This window comes from Elephas maximus, chromosome 22, assembly GCF_024166365.1.
Source record: "Elephas maximus indicus isolate mEleMax1 chromosome 22, mEleMax1 primary haplotype, whole genome shotgun sequence".
NCBI classification, from domain to species: Eukaryota; Metazoa; Chordata; class Mammalia; order Proboscidea; family Elephantidae; genus Elephas; species Elephas maximus.
The window spans coordinates 80,195,588-80,219,518 of NC_064840.1; the positions used below are offsets into that span (position 1 = coordinate 80,195,588).

The 23,931-nt window shown below is 40.6% G+C and overlaps 1 protein-coding gene across 3 annotated transcripts in view; it reads right to left on the reverse strand.

The window, feature by feature from the left end:
- Nucleotides 1-512: 512 nt before the first annotated feature.
- The window catches only part of FAM149A (family with sequence similarity 149 member A), a 63,890-nt gene continuing 40,471 nt past the window's right edge, over nucleotides 513-23,931 (reverse strand). For 2 of the 3 annotated variants that reach the window (XM_049865283.1, XM_049865285.1), the window contains exons 6-14: nucleotides 23,461-23,631; nucleotides 22,717-22,907; nucleotides 21,363-21,508; nucleotides 14,607-14,710; nucleotides 13,369-13,578; nucleotides 7,951-8,068; nucleotides 5,027-5,155; nucleotides 4,855-4,933; nucleotides 513-2,187 (exon numbers count right to left, since the gene is read on the reverse strand). In XM_049865283.1, the coding sequence (XP_049721240.1) occupies nucleotides 2,114-2,187; nucleotides 4,855-4,933; nucleotides 5,027-5,155; nucleotides 7,951-8,068; nucleotides 13,369-13,578; nucleotides 14,607-14,710; nucleotides 21,363-21,508; nucleotides 22,717-22,907; nucleotides 23,461-23,631 (1,222 nt within the window). In that variant the 3' untranslated portion in view covers nucleotides 513-2,113. Of the gene's footprint in view, nucleotides 2,188-4,854; nucleotides 4,934-5,026; nucleotides 5,156-7,950; nucleotides 8,069-13,368; nucleotides 13,579-14,606; nucleotides 14,711-21,362; nucleotides 21,509-22,716; nucleotides 22,908-23,460; nucleotides 23,632-23,931 lie in introns of those variants that run through there. The other variant, XM_049865284.1, reaches the window with a different exon arrangement.

A 23,931-nucleotide genomic window follows, 5' to 3' on the forward strand; every position in this document is an offset into this window, starting at 1 on the left:
TTTATATTTGCAAAACTCAAGTCAAACAAAGTAAGACTACCATAGAAATGTATTCAGTGGTCCTCCTCTAAGGAAAAATAATTTATCTTGGATAAGAGTTTGGCTCCTAATCACAAGGTCGGCAGTTGGAATCCACCAGCCGCTCCTTGAAAACCCTATGGGGTAGTTCTATGGTGTCCTACAGGGCTGCTATGAATCGAAATTGACTTGATGGCAATGGGGTTTTTTTGTTTGTTTACCCTAACTTCATGCTAGTTTAGGCTGCATGTCAGTCATTTTCCCTTCTAAGCAGTCTGGGCTGATAAGGAAGGATCTGGACAGGCCCTGGAAATTGATATAAATACCCTAAACATCTCTGAAAGTGCAGAGTGGGTAGAAAGGGCACGTTTAGCAGGAATTATGGACCAGAAATCACCTTATTGGTAACCCTGAGGAGCAGGGCTTCTGGAGTGCTTATATGGCAAGAACCCCCCCACCCCCGCCAAGTGTGATAACTGCTAATTAAGGTGGCCTTTGGGGTTTTTTTTTTTTTTCTCTTTAAAAGTTTCCAATGTTTTGGAATAATTTAGGAAATTCTCAAAATGCTTTGGTCTGTACTGTGTGTGGGTAGCTAAGCATTAGAAATATGCCCTAGTGTTATGGGGCTGTGGCTGATAAAAGAGGTATGGACAGTGCTCACCTTGACGCCTACTCCCTAAAACGTCTCCTTAACTTAGAAAATGGCGTAGGGGACGTAAGGAGACATTATCAGTCAGAGACAAAACCCTAGGGTATTTTTGTTCTGCCCCTCTGTGATAAAGAACAACACAAATTCTAGTCCCAACACACTTTTGAATTTACAGACACCTGTAAGTAGTCAATGATTCCTTTTCTTACAGCCGGAAGTAAGCCTGGAAATAGTCTGTTACATACTTATACGGTATACATGTATACGTTTTCATTTTGGATTAGTAAAACTTGGGTTGATAGAATACAGGAATTTATCTGATAGAAAGGCAGAAAGCGTGCTGACCAGGTGAACTGAGAGCATCACAATGAGTCTCAGGATTTAAATCACTATGAAGAAAACAATGGAGGACAAAAGAAATCACCTACAGCTTTGCCTCTGATTGATAATTTTTCTTTCACATTCTCTGCTCCATTTTCTACATCAATGTCAGAAAGGATACATGCTATGGAAAAAATGAATAAAAAAAGCAGGGCAAAAGGACAGAGAGAGAAGAGAGCTGCTAGCTTAGACGGAAGGGTCAGGAACGGCTTCACTGCAGAGAAGACATTTCTGTGAAGATCAGACCATGATGACACCAGGAGGGGTTGCTGCAAGCAGACGAATACTTCAGCTGTAACAACAAGCATGCAACCATATGTCCTATGTTTCACTCTTGGTGTTTATATTCAGCTTCAAATATCAACAGATTTGGGATAATTTTAAATGGATTGCCAGAATTTGAAAATGAAAACTAGTAAGACAAAGTCAACTTGGGAGAATTACCCACTGATATTTCTCAAAGGGTTCAGGACTAAAGAACTGTTTTTAAAAAAAAAAATGTATATATAAATCAGCGTAATGACTAGAATAATCTGAGCCCTTATTCAAACTGACGTATCAAAGATTAGTGCTGTTTTTTGAAGAAGGAAGTAATAACTATTAGGGACTAGAATTTTGATGGCGTTATTAATAGAAAGAAGTACAAAAAACATTGAGACAGAAAGTTACAAAAAGGAGATATTTCTTGCTAGTATACTCTAGTGTGTGAATACATACACAGTGGAATTACATGTGTGTGTATAATTGCCGCAATGGTGAATCATAAACACATATTAGCATCTTCTGTGTAAAGTCACAAGAGCCTTGGGGATGCCTCCAGCAAAGAAGGCTGATGTTTTGACTTGTATTCCCTTTATAATGCAAAACTACTTCACTCCCAGGTTCAAAATGAAGTTGTTCATTTGTTTACGTTTCTCTCAGGTAGATATAATCTAAATCTCGGACTGTTAGATGAACAGATGCATAGGATAATACTTGTCCTCCCATTTTTCAAGCGATACACGGTGTGCTTCTTTTTCTAACGCACCAATCAATGCTGTAGTTCAGAGTTCCAGCGAAGTAAAATCAAGACGCCACTTGGAATCTCTTTCTTGAAGTCAAGGTTGTCCTCTGAAATGATTTAGGTGGATACTGTGAACCTAAAACACCAACCGAAAAGCAATTCTCATTAAATGGTTAAAAATGCAACTTCTCAAAATGGTTGTTTTCTATCTTCCATAGGATGATACTTTTAAGTAGAAAAATCAATCTATTTTAATGTCACTTGCACACAAACCAAGAAACATCTTATGCAAACATTGCCATTGTGAGCCCAGATAAGAAAGAATGGTGCTCTACCCCAAAGCCGAGGTGCTGGCCGTGTATTCCCTTACAGCTGGTAGATTTATAGGAATCTTTTACCCAGAGGTAACATCTTTTACCCCTAAAGCCCAGGATGATGAGCAAGGGAACTCTGGAGCAGGGACAATGGTAGCTATCTTAAGAGCTCTTCTCCACTGTTCAGAATACTCTCTCAGTTTCTTCAGTGTTTTCCTCAGCTACACAACAAATGCCTATATGGCAGTAGCTACTGGTGCTTTTGACCTATAAGCAAAGGCAGGAAAGAGGTCACATGCCTGCTTGTCAGAGGAAAGGAAAAGAAATCCTTAGAAATATAGGAACGTGTCCCTTGTGTCCCCTGGGCGGCTTTTATAGAAATTAAAAATGGCCTCTGAGAATCAAGAATAACAGTTGTCACAAAATAATTAAGAGAAAACATTGACTTGGATTCAAGAACCAAGGAAGGTATGATGTTTGCCTCAAGGAACATTCAGTCTGGTAGAGAAGATTGAACAGGGCTATGAAAGTGGTATCTGGTGAAAAATTAGGACGGCAGATTTAACACAAATTAAACATCAGTTCCCTCTCCAAACTTCTACATCTGTGAGCCCAACAACCTACTAGACATCTCCGCTTGGCATGCTGAATTCCACGTGTCCAAAATGGAATTCACCAAAGCTCCTCAGCTTCCCTTCAGTACCACCATCTATTGACCATCCACAGAATTCGTCAGCCTTCACTCCTTTCTCTCATATCCCAGGTGATGTTCATCCTAAATCCATGGTTCAGGCCTCCTCCAGAAAGCCTCTCTACCTACTTCACCACCTGAATATTGAGTTGGGTGGTCCTGCTAGCCACTCTCATCACCCCTTTCAATCATCTCCACCAGACTGAATATTCCTTGAGGCAAAGATCATACTTTCCACAGTTCTTGAATCCCACGCTCAGCCCAGAACTTGGTACAGAGTAAGCACTTGATACACAGTTAGTGAATAATAAACAAACTTGGCTGCCTAATCCCCACCTCCAATACACAATTATGTAAGAGCCATACATGATGATGTACCATGACTAACTTTTAGAGAAAGAACTGTTGTCACCGACATGACAGCTAACACTGCCAGGAAACATACAAGACAAAAACAACAAAAAGGTACAGCTGTCTGGAGCTATTAGCTTAAGGGGGAAATCTTAAAGGGCTAAATAATCCCGTACATCACCACACTATAGAACAGGATGAGGACTGACATAAAAAGTGATAAACATGAGCTACCAAAATGTTTAAATTCTACTAAATTTATTTTTAATCATAATATATTAAAAATTTCCATCAAAACAGTAAATATCCTTTAAATTTCCAGTTATCTATAATACAAATGGTTCACAATTTTTGAGTAATGTATGATTGGTGTTCCCTGGCTGGCACAAATGGTTAAGTGCTCGACTACTAGCAGAAAGGTTCGTGGTTCACACCCACCCAGAGGTACCTCCATCTGCTTCCGAAAAGTCACAGCCTTTGAAAACCCTATGGAGCAGTTCTACTCTACACACTGGGGTTGCCATGGGTTGGAACTGACTCAATGACAACTAACAACAAGAACCATATGCCCAGTACTGAGCTAGATCCTTTTCAATACATATTCCAATAATTATTTTACTTGCCCACCCTATCTTCAAGGAAGAAACTGAGGCACAGAGAGTATCAGGCATTCCTAAGGATTGCACAGCCGGTAAGTGGTAGAGCGGGATCGTAACTGGGCTTCTGACTCCAGAGCTGCACACCTCACGCCCATGTTGTGCTGCTTCCTTGAACCAAATGTTGGTAACTGCTCTGTATTCAAACTAGAACTTTACTTTCCAAACAGCACACCAGGCTGAGAACAAGTATTTCTCTGTAAACCTGTGTTATAAAGGAGCCGTGGCGGTGCAGTGGTTAAGAGTTTGGCTGCTAACCAAAAGGTTGGCCGTTTGAATCCACCAGCTGCTCCTTGAAAACCCTACGGGGAAGTTCTACTCTGTCCTATAAGGTCTCTGTGAGTTGGAATCAGCTTGATAGCAACAGGTGTGGTGTACACGTAATAAAAGAATCAGTGAATTCCTAGTAACCTTCTCATGCATTTTAATAATTAGATTTTTGGAGAGAATCTAATATTAGAATTTCATGTAGCAGAAAAGCTTGTAAACTCTGTAGCAGAAAGACAGTGACTTCCCATAAGACACCCTTTCCCTGTAGGAGCTTGAGCCCCCAGGTTAATTAAGAGCATGGCGGCATTTTCCCCCTGGTGACGCAAAAGCAGATAAGTGCTTGTCAGTGCGGTTTTGCTCTTCGTAGAGGAGTCTGAGGTCTGGCCGTAGACCTCAAATTCCTGCTACCTCACCTTTCATGGTCAAAAAGAGGTCTGTCACAACAGAAAACCTTGTTTCTCTTTCATAAATTTGAGATCTCACAAATAACATCATCTTGTTTAAACGAAAGAAATGCTGACCTGTCAGAAAGCTTTGACCAGTCCACGTGTGACCAGCAAATTCCACTGGCGTCAGTGAACTTTTCCGAGGCGTATCCAACTGTTGAAAGGAAAATAAAATAATGGAATGACTCCCCCCCCCCCCCGCCCAAATATTTTCTAAAATCTGATTGATGGCTAGCAGAGGACCTACCCGGAACGTATGGGTTGTGCTGGGCCTTGAAAACTGGTCCACAGTGATGGTTCTTTCTCTGAGAGGTGACCGCTCTATACTGTCAGGAACTGCACTTAGCATGCGATTTTGTGGATTCCGCCCTCTGTACTAAATGAGGGATAACACAGTCTTGTTTAAAAGAAATGCAATCCTTAAAATGACAAAAAAATCTACATAGGCTTCATTCACTCATTTATTTGAAAATATTAATTTAGATGCTGCTAAGATAAGGCTTACGAAGGACAAATATATAAATATATTTTAATTATGCAACTACACTATAGAATCCAATAAAAAGGCAATGTCATAAAAATGTAAATAGGAATTAAAAAAAACAATCTAAGCCCAATCAATTCTCAATACTGAATTGTAACAGAAATGTAATTCTGCACTAGTGAAGCACCAGTCTCTTTTTATGTGATGTTGGCCTTCTTTTATTATTTCACTCCAAGCCACAATATTCTGACGTTAAACATTAACGCTTGGCAACTCTCGCCTTCTGGAAATGGGCTCTATTGCCATTAACAGTTTTTCCAGTGCAAGCTCGACAGTGGCAAATGAAAGGCAAGAGAAAACCTTGCCTAGAGGGCATTCCCTCTAGGACTTCATGTTCCCACAGCTGGGGTCTTCCTTCGTTCTGTAAGACGCACTGAGGATACCTGTATGGCAGTAAAGTGAGGTGTCGTTGCAAATGTGGGGAGACATGGTTATGTCTACACCAGCATCATACTTTCCCCAGACCTTTCACGATTGATTGCCTGGCTGAGCTGACTGTGGGTAAAGGAGATATTGCCTCTAAAAAAAAAAAAAAAAACCCCAAGCCCATTGCCATCGAGTTGATTCTGACTCATAACAACCCTACAGGACAGGGTAGAACTGCCCCGGAGGGTTTCCAAGGAGCAGCTGGTGGATTCAAACTGCTGACCTTTTGGTTAGGAGCCTGAGCTCTTAACCACTGCACCACCAGGGTTCTGCATTACATAAACCTGGCAGGTTGACTTAAACATAAGAGCTAATGAAAATGAAAAGGGTAATTTATTGAGCTCTTTATTTATGCCCGGAATTATTTAACATGTATTAGTTCATGTAATACCTATAATAATTCTTTGAGGTAGAAATCATGACTTCTTTTTCATAGATGAGAAAATGAAGGCTTAGAGAGACTGAAGTAACTGGTACCAAATCATGTAAAGTATGTGTGGCAGGACTCAAACACACACCTTCCCATCTCCTGAGCTAACCCACATCTGTCCTTCCCTACACTTTACTGCTCGTTTCCTGAGCTAACCCACATCTGTTCTTCCCCACAGTTCTGCCCATCTCCTGAGCTAACCCACATCTGTCCTTCCCTACACTGTACTGCTCATCTCCTGAGCTAACCCACATCTGTTCTTCCCCACACAGTCCTGCCCATCTCCTGAGCTAACCCACATCTGTCCTTCCCTACACTGTACTGCTCATCTCCTGAGCTAACCCACATCTGTCCTTCCCTACACTGTACTGCTCATCTCCTGAGCTAACCCACATCTGTCCTTCCCTACACTGTACTGCTCATCTCCTGAGCTAACCCACATCTGTCCTTCCCTACACTGTACTGCTCATCTCCTGAGCTAACCCACATCTGTTCTTCCCCACACAGTCCTGCCCATCTCCTGAGCTAACCCACATCTGTCCTTCCCTACACTGTACTGCTCATCTCCTGAGCTAACCCACATCTGTTCTTCCCCACACAGTCCTGCCCATCTCCTGAGCTAACCCACATCTGTCCTTCCCCACACTGTACTGCTCATCTCCTGAGCTAACCCACATCTGTCCTTCCCTACACTGTACTGCTCATCTCCTGAGCTAACCCACATCTGTCCTTCCCTACACTGTACTGCTCATCTCCTGAGCTAACCCACATCTGTCCTTCCCTACACTGTACTGCTCATCTCCTGAGCTAACCCATGTCTATCCTTTCCCACACAGACTTTCCCATCTTCTGAGCTAATCCACGTCTGTCCTTCTCCACACAGTCTTGCCCATCTCCTGAGCTAACCCATGTCTGTCCTTCCCCACACAGTCTTGCCCATCTCCTGAGCTAACCCACGTCTGTCCTTCTCCACACAGTCTTGCCCATCTCCTAAGCTAACCCACGTCTGTCCTTCCCTACACTATACTGCTCATCTCCTGAGCTAACCCACATCTGTTCTTCCCCACACAGTCCTGCCCATCTCCTGAGCTAACCCATGTCTATCCTTTCCCACACAGACTTTCCCATCTTCTGAGCTAATCCACGTCTGTCCTTCTCCACACAGTCTTGCCCATCTCCTGAGCTAACCCATGTCTGTCCTTCCCCACACAGTCTTGCCCATCTCCTGAGCTAACCCACGTCTGTTCTTCCCCACATAGACCTTCCCATCTTCTGAGCTAACCCACATCTGTCCTTCTCCACACAGTCTTGCCCATCTCCTAAGCTAACCCACGTCTGTCCTTCCCTACACTATACTGCTCATCTCCTGAGCTAACCCATATCTGTTCTTCCCCACACAGCCCTGCTCATCTCCTGAGGTAACCCACGTCTGTCCTTCTCCATACGGTCTTGCCCATCTCCTGAGCTAACCTACATCTGTTCTTCCCTACATGGTCCTGCTCATCACATACTCCCCTGACACCTGGACTTCCCAATTTAGTTCAAGCCATGTTTTTATTTCACAAAAAACTGAACTAGTCCCCCTCCCCCTGTAAATTCACACCAGCTATTTACTTATAGAAGGCTGATTATGAAGGAATTTTGAATATGGTGAATCAAATCATTCTTTTACGTTATTGATTTCACTTGGAAGTGCCACCATTATCTTGTCTGTCTGTTTTCCAGCTGACTAGCTAAGTGGCACACTTAAGTATAATGAACTCTGTCTTACAGAAACAGGGTGGGATCCTGGAGCTGCTGCGTTCTGCTCACCGGTCTCTGAGCCTATTGGGGGTAACCTGCTCCGTGAGGTTTGAACCTGGGAAGGCGTGTGGTCTGTGCCAGTTTGCCTGTAAGCACAACAATATGTAACTGAGCACCCAGATGCAGAGAGATACACCCTGCCCCAAAGCTCCTGATCTGGGCTATTAGTAGCAATTGGCTTAAGAAAGAAATACTAAAGTAGAACGAGCAAAGCATCAGGAAGACAAATGTGAGGACGAGCCCACCTGTTCTCCTTGTTGAGCTGTGACTATCAATTTGGATTTACTGAGTACTCAGGTACCCTCAGAATGGTACGGAACACAGAAGTAACTGAAGACCTAGTTCTTGCTCTGAGCAGTGACTGTCAGTCTGGATTTACTGAGTGCTCAGCTCTGCTCAGAACAGTACGGAACACAGAAGTAACTGAAGACCTAGTTCTTGCTCTGGAGGAGTTTCTGAGTTATTGAAAACAAGACTAAAACACATAAAGTAACTAGAGAGCAATACAACACAGTATATATTAAAATGCTATGTGTCAGTTCTGAATGTAAGCACTGTAGAAATCTAGAGAATGGTACCATCAGTGAGGGATAGAAAAAAACAGAGGATTCTGGAGATGGAGGATGGAGAAAGGGGAAGGAATTTCCAGTGAAGGCACAATATATAAGGATAAAATTAATAATAACTGTGCAAGGACTAGATGAGAAAAAAATAAAACTTTACAAAGGATCTGAAGGAGATATAAATAATAGATGAAAAATATATTCTTTAATGAGAATATTAAATGTTGAGATGTTAATTTTTCCTTTTTTTTTTAATAGATTAATGTGATAAAAGCAAATGAGGCCCATTGAGATGCCTTTTTTTTTTTTGTAATATGACAAAATTGATTTTAAAGCTTATTTGTCAGGATGGGTGAGAGTAAATTGTAATAAAGGAGAAGTTTTTTTTTTTTAATGGTAGGAGGCCTCAGGCCTCCCCTATCAGATATTAAGTAACAAAAATCAAAGTGGTTCTTGCGTAAGAGTAGAAGTAGATATTCCAGAAACAGATTCTAATTCATTTATTCATTAATCATAAGTATTTGAAAGTTAATATATCATTATTTTGACCTATAAAACTATCAGTTTTGAAATTCACAAAGTACCTAAAATTTAGAGGGTGCAAATAAAGAGATAATTTCAAGTATTGCCCATGGGATTATAAATTAGTATACCATTCTGGGAAGCAATTTGCCAAAGAGATCAAGAGCCTTAAAAATATTCATAATTTTGACCTGATAGCTTTACTTCTAAGACTGTACCACCAGGAAACAATTTAATCACATCCTTATTAAGATTTATCTAAAATTATAATAGTGAAAAGATAGGAAAAAGGAAAGTTTCAGTAAACTGGAGACTACTGAATAAATTATCATACACTTGTATGATTATTTTATAGTCATTAAAATTATGCTTCCAAAATATTTAATTACATGGAAAATATGAATGACATAATTTAAATATGTCGTGATAAATGAAAAAAGTATATGAAAAAGTGTTACATTACACAAGGGTAAGAATAGAAAGAAAAGAAAAAATATAATCATAGAGACAATTGGTAAGAAATATACCAACGGTACGTTGGTATACATTTCCTATTTCTCTGTGATGGGCACACTGGTGATCTCTGATTTCTACTCATATTTTGGTGTTGCCCTAATGTTCCATGGCAAACTTACCCAGTTCCAGTTTCATCTAGTCAGCTCCGACTCATTGTGATCTCATGTGTGTCTGAGCAGAAATGTGCTCAAGAGGGCTTTCAGGGGCTGGTTTTTCAGAAGTATGTTGCCAGGCTTTTGTTCCTGGACATCACTGGGTGGACTCAACCCCTCAGTCTTTGGTTAGCAGCAGAACGCATTAACCATTTCCACCACTGAGGCACTCCAGTCAACTTGTAACTTTGATAATTAGAAAAACACCTTATTTCAAAAAAAGTGAAAGGAAGAGCACGAACAAAATCGTGGAAGTAAGACAGCACAGCCAGTGTGTTCTGGGGGTCAGAAGGAAGATAAGGCTGACCATGCGAAGGCGGGTGATACATAATCAAAAGGGGTGCTAGATCCCCCAAGAGGGTCAAACTGGTTCTTGGAAAGGAACACAAGTATCTTACTCTTTTTATGTATATGTCGGCACAGCTATACAGTGTATACCCAAACAGACATACAGTGTATATCCACACAGCTATACCCACACAGACATACAGTACACATCCACACAGACATACAGTGTATATCCACACAGCTATACAGTGTATACCCACACATACAGTACACATCCACACAGACATACAGTGTATACCCACACAGACATACAGTACACATCCAGACATACAGTGTATATCCACACAGATATACAGCATCTATCCACACAGATATACAAAAACCCACACAGACATACAGTGTATATCCACACAGATATACAGTGTATATCCACACAGATATACAGTATATATCCACATAGACATACAGTGTATATCCACACAGATATACAGCATCTATCTGCACAGATATACAGTACATATCCACACTGATATACAGTATCTATCCACACAGATATACAGTATCTATCCACACAGATATACAGTATATATCCACACAGACATACAGTATATATCCACACAGATATACGGTACATATCCACACAGATATACAGTATATATCCACACTGATATACAGTATTTATCCACAAATGTACAGTATATATCCACACTGATATACAGTATCTATCCACACAGATATACAGTACATATCCACACAGATATACAGTATCTATCCACACTGATATATAGTATCTATCCACACTGATATACAGTACATATCCACACAGATATACAGCATCTACCCACTCAGATATACAACATCTATCCACACAGATATACAGTACATATCTACACAGATATACAGTATATATCCACACAGATATACAGTACATATCCACACAGATATACAGCAGCTATCCACACTGATATACAGCATCTATCCACACAGATACACAGTAAATATCAACACAGATATACAGCATATCTGTGGCACTACAATTCCAGGGGTGGAGGAGTGATTAAAAAAAAAAAAAAAAACCTTCAGAAAATGCTCCTTGTGTGGCATAATGAAAAAAGGGTTGGGAAACACTGGTCTACTGAGAAGGAGGGGCCATAATATGCAGGGAAGGTATGGCTGGAGGAGTCTGAATTTGCTTCAGTAGGAAAGAGAAAAGGTTGATGGAAGTCTGATATCGGAGCCCAGGTAGGCTGGGAGAAGGAGGAGAGAGCCAGTAAAATGGACAGGGGCAGGGGGTGAACAGGTCCAACCTAGACTGGTCACAGTGATAATGGAGTAGAGGGAGATACTCTGAAAAAATGAACGGAACAAACTCAAATATAGCTGGTAATATTAGTCCTAAATCGCGGGGAAAAAATAACAAAGACATATACCTACCAAAAAGCTGAACATGGTGCTATGAATACATTTTGAAAAAGTCCAATTACTGTTTAGCCACTGGAAGCTGGTCACTCCTTCCATCCCAGCAGGGAACAGAAGTCCAGCCCCTCCAATAACTCCACCCTCTTGTGGAGTGGTCAAAGGGGTGGATTTTGCAGCTAGAGGGCACTGTGAGTGAGCTCCAGCTCTGCCCCTCACTGGTGGGATCAGCTGTGGTAAGTTATTCAACCTCCTTCAGTCTCCAATTCCTCATCTTAGATTTGGGATAATATCAGTGTCAACTCAGAAGGTTTGTGGTAGGGAATAAATAAGATAATAAATAAAATTCACTTATCACTGTGCTGGTAACATAGAAAGCAATCAATAAACATTAGCTGCTATTATTAATATTAGTATTGCCAACATTAGATTCACACAGTGGCTGCAACAATGGGCTCAAACAAAGCAAAGGTTGAGAGGATGGTGCAGGACCAGGACAGGGCAGTGTTTATGTCGTACATGGGGTCACTGCGAGTCAGAACTAACTCGACAGTACCTAACAATAACAGCATTGCCTGATATTTGGATAAGTTAGAAAACTAGAAGATTCCTTCATAATTCTGTAAGAAAAGAGACAAATTCCTTTCTAACTGGGCAATGATCCATAAAGCCAGAAGTTTTTTTGAAGCTCCCTGCATAGAATGAAAAATCCTTAGATATACATAAAAACTAAGAGGTATATATTCTTTTTATTTTTACAAGCATTTTATATAATTATTTTATGTAAATATCAGGATAAAAGTATTATTTAATTTAAAAAGTGTTAATTAGTTACTACTTTTGCAAATGAGGGAACTGAGTCTCAGAAAGTTTAAGTGACCTAGCCAAGATCACCCAGTCATTAGAGTTCCATTAGCCTAGCTGCCGGTGCTACAGGTATTGTTGTGGGTTGAACTGTGTCTCCCAAAAGATGTGTCAAAATTCCAACCCCCAGTACTGTGACCTCGTTTGGAAATAAGGTCTTTACCAATATAATTAGTTAAGATGAAGTCATACCAGATTAAAAACGAAACCAAATCTGTTGCTGTTGTGTTGATTCTAACACATAGCAACCCTATAGGACAGAGGAGAACTGCTGCATGGTGTTTCCAAGGAGTGCCTGGTGGATTCCAATTGCCAACCTTTTTGGTTAGCAGCCAAATGCTTAACCTCTGTGCCACCAGGGCCCCATACAAGATTACAGTGGGCCCTACATCCAATGGCTGCTGTCTTTGCAGGAGAAAATGCAGACACAGACAGAGAGAGAAGGTCATGTGATGACAGAGGGAGAGACTGGGTGATCCACTTGCAAGCTAAGGAACGCCAAGGATTGCCGACAATCACCAGAAGCTGGAAGAGGCAAGGACGGATTCTTACTAGAGCCTTTGGAGGGAGCATGGCCCTGCCGACACCTTGACTTCAGACTTCTAGCCTCAGGACTGTCAGAGAATAAATTTCTGGTGTTTTAAACCATCCGATTTGTGGTAATTTGTTATAACAAGCCTAAGAAACCAGTAGGGGCCCTGGTGGCATAATGGTTAAGAGCTCGGCTGCTAACCAAAAGACTGGCAGTTTGAATCCACAAGCTGCTCCTTGGAAACCCTATGGGGGAGTTCTACTCTGTTCTGTAGGGTCGCTATGAATCGGAATCTACTTGATGGCAACAGGTTTGGTTTTTTGGTAGGAAACCAGCACAGGTACACTGCCTGACCCTATATGCTAAGTATACTAACTAAAACATAATTATGTTCAATACTCAAATGAATTAATTACAAAGAGTCCACATACAATTTGTTAGAGGCTCTTTGGGCCGTAATAATCCGTAGTACCTAACTGACAAGCGTCTGTCTTATGTAACTTTTAGTTTACCATGAGAGAAACAAGACTTACAGTTTTGTTCCCTTAAGAACTTCATCACTGTACACATTGGGAGTTTTAAGTCTCTGTGAATCTGAAGTGAGAGAAGGCAGCCTCCTGTGTGTGGGGGTTTTCTTGGCAGAAGTCTGCAGTCCGCGAGCATCTGAGGTTCTTCTGGGTTGGTGCCGTGCTGAGGAAGGAGCACGGGCCACTATACCCATCGATCTGTCCTCCTGTTCACTGCTGTGGGAGGGAAATCAAGTTAGTTACTCAGACGTCAGTGTGGTGAGAACAGGGAAGACATACACGTCGATCACCAGGTACTGTCTGGAGCCCTGATGGCTCAGTAGTTTAAGTGTTCAGCTGGTAGCCAAAAGGTCACCAGTTTGCATTGCCCAGCCACTCCTTGGAAACCCTATGGGGCAGTTCTACCTTGTCCTAGGGTCACTACGAGTTGGGACCAACATGAAGGCAAAGGTTTTTTTTTTTTTTGTACTGCCTAAGGAACCCTGGTGGTAGTCAGTTAAGTGCTTGTTCACTAACTGAAAAGCTGGCAGTTCAAATTCATCTAACAGGCCCATGGGAGAAAAAACATAGCAATCTGCTTCCATAAAGATTCAAAACCTATTGCTGTCCAGTCAACTCATAGCAACAGACTCATATCAATTCTACAGGACAGAAACCACAGGGTTTCCAAGGAGCAACTGGTGGATTCGGACTGCCAACCTTTTGGTTAGCAGCCTAACGCTTAACCACTGTGCCACCAGGGCTCCTCCCTAAAGATTACAGCCTAGAAAACCGTAAGGGGCAGTTCTACTGCCTCACATGTGATCGCTGTGAGTCGGAATTGACTCTACAGCACCTAACAAGAACAACAAGTACAATCTAGAACAGTGTTGACACATGGAAGACATTCCTCAGTTTCTACTGACTGAATGGACAATCACTTCAATTTCAATTAAGTAGTATTCACAGGAAAAAAATGGAAATTTCTCATTGTTAGCAATCAACTACTAACGCCCCCAAGATTAAGAATTCACAGTTATATTTTCCTTTTCTCGTCTCCCCCAGCCTAGTAAATAACAGTAACTGTTTAATGGCTGCTACCAGAACACTACGTTTGAATTCTTCAACATAGATTTATCCTCTCCTGGGAGGTGCTGGGGCCCATCTTAAACATGGCATCAAATGAGATCCGTGACCCTTGTAGTCTTTAGTGCTCAGGTTTTCCTGGATTGGGAAGAGGCATGGTAATTATTTCTTATACATACTGTGTTCTATCTGCAAAGTAGGTAGGTCTCTGCTGAAGTGGTTTAGCTCGAATTGTCATCACACCATTCAAATCACTGTAAAAATTGTTGGAGAAGCGATGAATCTGAGAAAAGTGAAAAAAATTAAAATTAAAAAGCATCCAGTGCTGTTCCCATGACTAACACTTATGAGGAATCAGCAGGAAAACCAGTGGCACATTCAGACTGGCTAATCTGAGGAAAAGTTCATAAAGGGACTATATTTAATAAAGACAGGGGAAGAAAAGCCAATAAGGAGTAGCCTAATCCCCCAGGGCTTGTCACAGTAGAGGCTCATTACCATGCCCAGGCCTGAAGAGTCAGGAGAAGTTCCTAGAACGTGTGGGGGTGGGGGGTGGGTAGCTACATGGAAAGAAATGGCACCAACCCACTGTGACCTGGCAGGGAGGGGACAGGGGATTTATAACCAGGATTCATTCTTTCCCCGCGCCCTGAGCTCCTACACCCAACCAGAAGACGGAGGACAAGGAAGCCTTCTGATGTAGTCAATGTGTGTCAGCCTCCAGGGTACACCCACGGTGAAGAAGGGAGAGAGAGGACCTGGAGGAGCAAGACGAGCTACCGCAGCTCCTAAAGGTCTGCTTGCCTCGGGACTCTTCTCCCCACTCTACCCTCCACAGCTGCCCAAGTTACCTTCCTACGAGCAGCACAATACCCAGTGAAATAACCCAAGCATGAGATCTACAAGACTTAAAGCTAAATCCCAGTTCTAATTGCTACCTAGCTGGTGATCTTGGAAAAATTACTTTGTTCTTGGAGCTCTGACTTCCTCATCTTTAAAATGGGGATAATGATGCCTCCTTCATAGTTATTATGAGAATTAAATGACGTAACATATGTGGGCTAATTAACTGCTTCTTCAGTTCCACATTACAACTGATAGTATTTACTATTCAGGTGAACAGGATTTTCTGAAACAAGAATTCTATTGCTATTTAGTGAATAGACGTAGCAACCACACATCACATATTCAATCATATTAAAAATATATAGAAACAAATGCTAGAGGAAAAAAATAAGGCCTATTATAATCATCATCCTTTACTCATCTATAAGTTTGTCCTACTGTGGTGGCTTGTGTGTTACTGTGATGCTGGAAGCTATGCCACCCGTATTTCAAATACCAGCAGGGTCACCCATGGTAGACAGGTTTCACAGAGCTTCCGGACTAAGACAGGCTAGGAAAAAGGACCTGATGATCTACTTCTTAAAAAAAGTGGCCAGTGAAAACCTTATGAACAGCAGCAGAACGCTGTCTGATACAGTGCCAGAAGATGAGCCCCTCTGTTTGGAATGTACTCAAAATATGACCGTGGAAGAGCTGCCTCTTTAAAAACGAGTTGACCTAAATGACTTGGATGAAGTAAAGCTTTCAGAACCTTCATTTTTTGATGTGGCATTACTCAAAATAGAAGAAATACCAGCAAACTACCATTAGTAATCAAAATGTGGCATGTACGATGTATGAATCTAGGAAAATAGGAAGTTGTAAAAAGTGAAATGGAATGATTAAAGGTTGATATCCTAGGCATCAGTGAGCTGAAATGAACTGGTAGTGTCCATTTTGAATCAGACAATCATGTGATCTACTATGTCAAGAATGAAAAATTGAAGACCAAGCGTGTCACATTCATTGTCAAAAAGAACATTTCAAGATCTATCCTGAAGTACAACACTGTCAGTGATAGGATAATATCCATGCATCTATAAGGAAGACCAGTTAATATGACTATTACTCAAATTTATGCACCAACCACTGAGGCCAAACATGAAGAAATTGAAGATTCTTACCAACTTCTGCAGTCTGAAATTGATCAAATATGCAATCTAGATGCATTCATAATTACTAGTGATTGGAATGTGAAAGCTGGGAACAAAGAAGAATCAGTAGCTGGAAAATATGGCCTTGGTGACAGAAATGACGCCAAAGATAGCATGAGAGAATTTTGCAAAACCAATGACCTATTCATTGGAAATACCTTTTTTCACCAAGGTAAATGGCAACTATACATGTGGACCTTGCCAGATGGAACACACAGGAATCAAATCAACTACATATGTGGAAAGAGATGATGGAGAAGCTCAATATCATGAGTCAGAACAAGGCTAGGGGGTGACTGCAGAACAGACTATCAATTGCTCATATGCAAGCTCAAGTTGAAACTGAAGAAAATTAAAACAAGACCACAAGGGCCAAAATATGACTTTGAGTATACCCCACCTGAATTAAGAGACCATCTCAAGAACAGATCTGATGCACTGAACACTAATGCCTTAAGACCAGACAAGTTGTGGGATGACATGAGGGCATCATACATGAAAAAAGCAAAAAGCCATTAAAAAGACAGGACAGAAAGAAAAGACCAAGATGGATGTCAGAACTGACTCTGAAACTTGCTTTTAAACATAGAGTAGCTAAAGTGAATGGAAGAAATGATGAAAGAGATGAACAGAAGATTTCAAAAGCATCTTGAGAAGACAAAGTAAAGCATTATAATGAAACGCGAAAAGACCTGGAGTTAGAAAACCAAAAGGGAAGAACATTCTAGGCAGTTCTCAAAGTCAAAGAACTGAAGAAAAAATTGAAGACTTGAGCTGCAATATTGAAAAAATCTATGGACAAAATATTGAATGACAAAAGAAGATGGAAGGAATACACGAAGTCACTGTACCAAATAGAACTGGTCTGCGTTTAACCATTTAGGAGGTAGCATATGAACAAGAACCAAAGGAAGAATTTCAAGTGGCACTGATGAAAAACAAGGCTCCAGAATACCAATAGAAATGTTTCAGCAAATGAATGTAGCACTGGAAGCACTCATCCTTCTATGCCAAGAAATCTGGAAGACAGCTACCACGCAAACTGACTGGAAGAGATCCATATTTGTGCTCATTCTAAAGAAAGGTGATCCAACAGAGTGCAGTAATCATCAAACAATATCATTAATATCACACACAAGTAAAATTTTGCTGAAGATCATTCAGAACGGCTGCAGCAGTATATCAATAGGGATTGCTGGAAATTCAGGCTGGTTTCAGAAGAGGACGTGGAACCAGGGATATCATTGCTGATGTCAGATGGATCCCGGCTGAAAGCAGAGAGTACCAGAAGGATGTTTACCTGTGTTTTATTGCCTATGCAAAGGCATTTGGCTGTGTGGATCATAACAAATTATTGATAACATTGAGAAGAACGGAAATTACAGAACACTTAATTGTGCTCACATGGAACATATACATAGACCAAGAGGCAGTGGTTCGAACACAACAAGGGGAGATTACTGTGTGATTTAAAATCAGGAAAGGTGCGCATCAGGGTTGTATCCTTTCATCTTATTTATTCAAGCTGTATGCTGAGCAAATAACCTGAGAAGCTGAATTATATGAAGAAGAAGGCGGCATCAGGATTAGCGAAGATTCATTAACAACCTGTAATATGCAGATGACATAACCTTGCTTGCTGAATGCAAAGAGGACTTGAAGCACTTACTGATTAAGATCAAAGACCACAGTTTTCATAAAGAAAACAAAAAACTTCACAACTAGACCAATAAGCAACATCATAACTGGAGACAATATTAAAATTGTCAAGGATTTCATTTTACTTGGATCCACAATCAATGCCCAAGGAATCAGCAGTCAAGAAATCAAATGACACATTGTGCTGGGCAAGTCTGCTGCAGAAGACCTCTTTAAAGTGTTAAAAAGCAAAGATGTCACTTTGAGGAGTGTCTTAGTCATCTAGTGCTGCTATAACAAAATGCCACAAGTGGATGGCTTTAACAGTCTAGTAGGCTAGAAGTCCAAATTCAGGTCATCAGCTCCAGGGGAAGGCTTTCTCCTTCTGTCGGCTCTGGAGGAAGGTCTTTTTCATCAGTCTTCTGCTTCTCTGAGCGGAAACCCTGAGTCCAAAGGACATGCTCTGCTCCAGGTGCTGCTTTCTTGGTGGTATGAGGTCCCCCTCTCTGCTCACTTCCCCTTCCTTTTTATCTCTTGAGAGATAAAAGGTGGTGCAGGCCATACCCCAGGGAAACTGTGACGTGGGTAAGGGTGGTGTTACAATCCCACTCTAAAATCCTCTTTAACAAAAAATCACAATCACAAAATGAAGGACAACCACACAATACTGGGAATCATGGTCTAACCAAGTTGACACACATTTTGAGGGGGGCAAAATTCAATCCATGACAAGGACTAAGGTGTGCCTGACCAAAGCTATGGTATTTTCAATTGCCCCAAATGCCTGCGTAAGCTGGACAATAAATAAGGAAGACGAAAGAAGAGTTGATGCTTTTGAATTATGGTGTAGGCAAAGAATATTGAATATACCATGGACTGTCAGAAGAATGAACAAATCTGTCTTGGAAGAAATACAACCAGAATGCTCCTTAGAAGCAAGCATGGTGAGACTTCATCTCATGTACTTTGGATGTGTTATCAGTGGGGATCAGTTCCTGGAGAAGACATCATGCTTGGTAAAGTAGACGATCAGTGAAAAAGAGGAAGACTCTCAACCAGACGAATGGGCACAGTGGCTGCAACAATGGGCTCAAGCATAACAACAACTGTGAGGATGACGCAGGACTGGGCAGTGTTTTCTTCTGTTGTACACAGGGCCGCTGTGAGTGGAACTGATTGAAAAGCACTTAACAACGACATACTTACCATTAGAAAGTTTTGACTATTTCAAAATACACTTATGATTATTTTGCTTTTACTTTTAACTTTGCTGTTTATTCATTTTCTTATAACATTTATCGTTCTGTTGTACATAGGGTTGCTATGAGTTGGTTTGACTGAATGGCACCTAACAACAAGATAACATTTATCCAAATGAAATAGTTGAAAACCAATAAAATAGCTATAGAAACCTTCTTAGCTTGTAAAAATCCACATTTCTCAGATCTGCTTATCTTCCTTGGTATTTAAAATCCTTTTGCATATTGTTATCAATTGCTCATTTTTATGAGATTTGTACTGCATATTAAACAAAGTGGAAAACACTGTACTGAACCTATCAGAGAAACTTAAATGAGATCCAAAAATACAATTGTAAAATGTTTTTTTTTGAATAGGAAAAGGGAAGTTGACTTATTGTAAAGCCCTTGCCCTAAAGGGTAAAAAACAAGTCTATTCAACATTCATCTAGACAAATCTTGCCTATTACTTAGGGTTTAGTTCACATCTTATCCCGCTTGGTGGGGGTACACTATTTTTCCTCTGAACTTCACAGCAGTTACGATCTGAAGCATATTATATAACCCATAATAACTTAAGTGACATCTGATTATAATAATACACTTACTGAGTGTCTATTATACGATACGCACTTTATCAAACCCCTTACCTCCTTTAATTCTCATAGCATCCTACCTCACAGATCGCACAAATGATGAAACTGAGGTTTTGAAAGAGAAAGGGACCGATTCAAGATCATCGAGTCAGTAAATATTACATCAGGCTCCGAAACCCGCAGTCTGTATCCACAGCCGACTCTCGTCCACACTATTACATTGCCTCTTTTGGGGTGTGTGTGGGCTGTGTGTAGCAACTTGCATTGTTTGGTATTGCTTGCCCCTCCAGTCATATTCCGCCAACTGGACTGTATGCACCTCAAGACCAGGAATCCTGTCTAATCCCTTTTCTTCATTCCCCCACATCAGATGGGTTGTGCAAAACAAAAAGTCCAACTCCCGAGCACCACTGGAGCCTCCCACGTGCAAGCCCATTCTGTCCAGCCCCAGCTTCTCAAAGATCTTTGAATGTGGATGAGATGTGAGGAAAATATATTGTCTACTAAATGCCAGATTCTCTGCAAGGAGCTTTCATGTATTTATGTGATTTTATCCTCACAACAATCACTTGGACTAAGTGTTACTATCTTCATTTTACAGGCAAGGAAGCGAAATTTTAGAAAAAGTTAGACAACATGCCCAAAATAATACTCCACATAGGTCTCCAGATTCCATATCCCCTGTTGTTGCCACCAGGCCTCTGGTGTTCCCAGTGTGCTGCTCTCTAACACTTCAGGCCAATCACTGTTCACTAGACATCCTCCATCTTTCCCTCTTCCAAGCCTTTGCTCTGCCGGAAATGACCTCTGCGGACTTCTCCCACCCATGAAATCTCTCTTCGTTTCTTCATGTTTCGCTGAACTTTCACCTCCAATCTAAAAGGTCAAACCTGGAGCTCTGGTTAGGACTAACCACTCCCTCCTTGATTGTCCTACAACACTTCTCTGCACATCTCTCACTGAATGTATTATATCTGACCTTGGTTACACTTTCTGTTTTATTCATTTATATGCTTCCATTGTAAAACACCTAATTCAGTACACTTAATAGAAACATTCCATTTTGAATAAGCCTCATATATACTTATTAACCGATTACTTTATCATTTTGGTGGAAGGAAGGGAGAACATTTATAATCTTTGAACTGGCTAGAAATATTAGGGGGAAACAATTTTTTTTTTCTCACCCAAAATGGTGAAATAGCTCTACACAGGCGGAGAATCTCGAATTCAAGGGTCCCTGCTACATTAAAGAATATGGCAATTCTATTAAACATCACGAAATAATCACAATAAATTATGGCCTTATTGGTCAACAGACCCAAATATCTTTAAAAAAGAATTTAGTAGAATAATTCTCTTGACAGGCTGAGACAAGGGATATAATGATTGAGGGAAAGAGAGACTAGTGGAAAGGCATCTACCTGAGGTGGGATCAGATGAGACACGCTTCGAGTTTCAGAACTTCTGGATGGGGGAACACTTGGTGTATCAGTGTTAAAACGAGATATGAGTATATGTTGAGATTTATTTTCAGCTACTTTTGATTTTTCTTTCTGTTTTTTTCCTTCTGTGTCAACATAAAAATAAATATTATAATTAAACATTTGATAAACAGATCAGCTTAGACATCAGGCTATCTAATACATACATTCAAAAAATTCACTGTTCAATGGTACAACCACTTTGGAAATCAATTTGGCACTTCCTTAAAAAGCTGGAAATAGAACTACCATACTGTCCGGCAATCCCACTCCTTGGAATATATCCCAGAGAAATAAGAGCCTTTTACATGAACAGATATATGCACACCCATGTTCACTGAAGCACTGTTTACAATAGCAAAAAGTTGGAAGTAACCAAGGTGTCCATCAATGGATGAACAGATAAATAAATTATGGTATATTCACACAATGGAATACAACGCATCAATGAAGAACAACGATGACTCCGTGAAACATAACATGGAGGAACCTGGAAGGCATTACGCTGAGTGAAATTGGTTTCTGCTCAGTTTTAAGTAGTTTACAGAACAGTCAATAAGCTGAAATGAAGTGATTATTAAATTAGTTATGCTTGCATTTTGCCTTATAAATAATGTCTTTACAGTATTTACAGCAATATTAATTACCATGAACAATTAAAAACAAATGTCCCATTATTACGGATTAGTTAGGCAAGTTACAATAAATTCCGATGATATAATATTATCTAGCCATTTTAAAAAATCTTGTTTAAGGACATTCACTAAATATTAATTTTTTTTAAGAAAGAAGAGTGGGTTACACAATGATATGTACAATTTTACTCAATCATGTCAAAATACATATTATTAAAGAGCTTAGGACGTACAATGTTAACATGGTTACACCTGGAAGACGGCTGCGACTTCTCTCTTCTTTATTACGTGTTTCTACGCCATACAGATTTTTCAGAGTGAATATGTATCTTTTTTATAATTCAAAAAAGCAATAATGTCTTTATGACATGATTAAAGATCACTTTGTGATTCTGACTCATCGTGACCCTATAGGACAGAGTAGAACTGCCCCATACGGTTTCCAAGGAGCACCTGGTGGATTTGAACTGCTGACCTTTTGGTTCACAGCCACGGCTCTTTATCACTGCACCCCCAGGGTGGGCTGTGAATCTTTAATCAGAAAACCTGCCTCCTTTCTCATCCCGATCATGTCCTGGACAAGGCCAAGGTGGATGGCAAAAGCTGAGGAGGAGGGTTTGTTTTTTCTTTTCTCTTTGCCAAATCCTACATGTAAGTACCTGGCAGTGTGGTTTCCCAGTGGCTTCTGACCAGACCTTCCAGTAACTCTACCACATTTCTCCAGACATGATCAAAGACCTCTGCAGCTACCGCATCTCTGACACAGTCGTGAGGGGAGATGGGAGGAAGCCCATGTTTACACCACTTTCTTCCACGGTGAACTTTTTTATGCCCAAGATGTTCATCGTCACTGAGGATAAAGACTCATTCTAATCACTAAAAGTATCAATGGTTAAAGTTAAAATAATGCTATCTATCAATCGAGCTATCTAACACACATGCGCATACATACATCTATACATGTAAATAAATACATTATTTTTTAAATTAGAAACTTGTTATTTAATACACCAGTTTTCAATCAAGTGGCAAATTTTTATTAAAAAATATTCAGAGATTCTGATTAAGAACCAAATATTCACTTAGCAGTGCAAAGACTGGAATTTCCCTCTGCCCTCAAGCCAGGCATAGTGTCCCTGAGTCCCTAACACCAGCATGGTGGCACATATTCTCGTTTTCTCTCTGTGCCATGTTGTCAAAAAGGAGGAGATGCAGTGCTCTCGAATATATACTCCCTGCTGGTAATCTAAAAACTCTCAGGAGGACATTACACTCAAAAGAGTGGACTTTTGTGTAAGTAAAAGATACACAATACCCTCAATGAGCATATAATAAAAATAAATGCCAAGTAACTTAATATTACTTTTATATCAGAAAATAACATCAAATCAAATTCTACTTACTCTTCTTTTCCATCAAAAGCGAAATACTCCTCAATCTTTCCATCCACATCATAAACCTCTTCTTCCAGAAGTGAACACACCCCCAGGTCAGGGATCCCTGTGCTCTCAGCCCCCAGCAGAGCAGGAGCTGAGGGTGCCGCCAGCAGGATCTGTGAGCCGGAGATGCAGAGTCTGTGGGGGGAAGCGGGTTCTACATGGGAGGCTGTGGAGCATCACAGTGATCACATAGGATCACCACCGCCATGGCTGATCTTTAAATTACGCAAACATTGTAGCACCCCAAATTAAAAATCATTAAATGTTACTTTTGACCAAATTCACGTCCTTAAAAACAACATTTTGACACAGACATCACTGAATTTCTTGAAAGCATACATTATTCTGAGTTCGTATCCTCTTTGCAGTGATGGAAACCAGGAAACAAGTGTGTGCAAGTACAGAGAGATCCATCGAAATCTCTAAGTGAGCAAA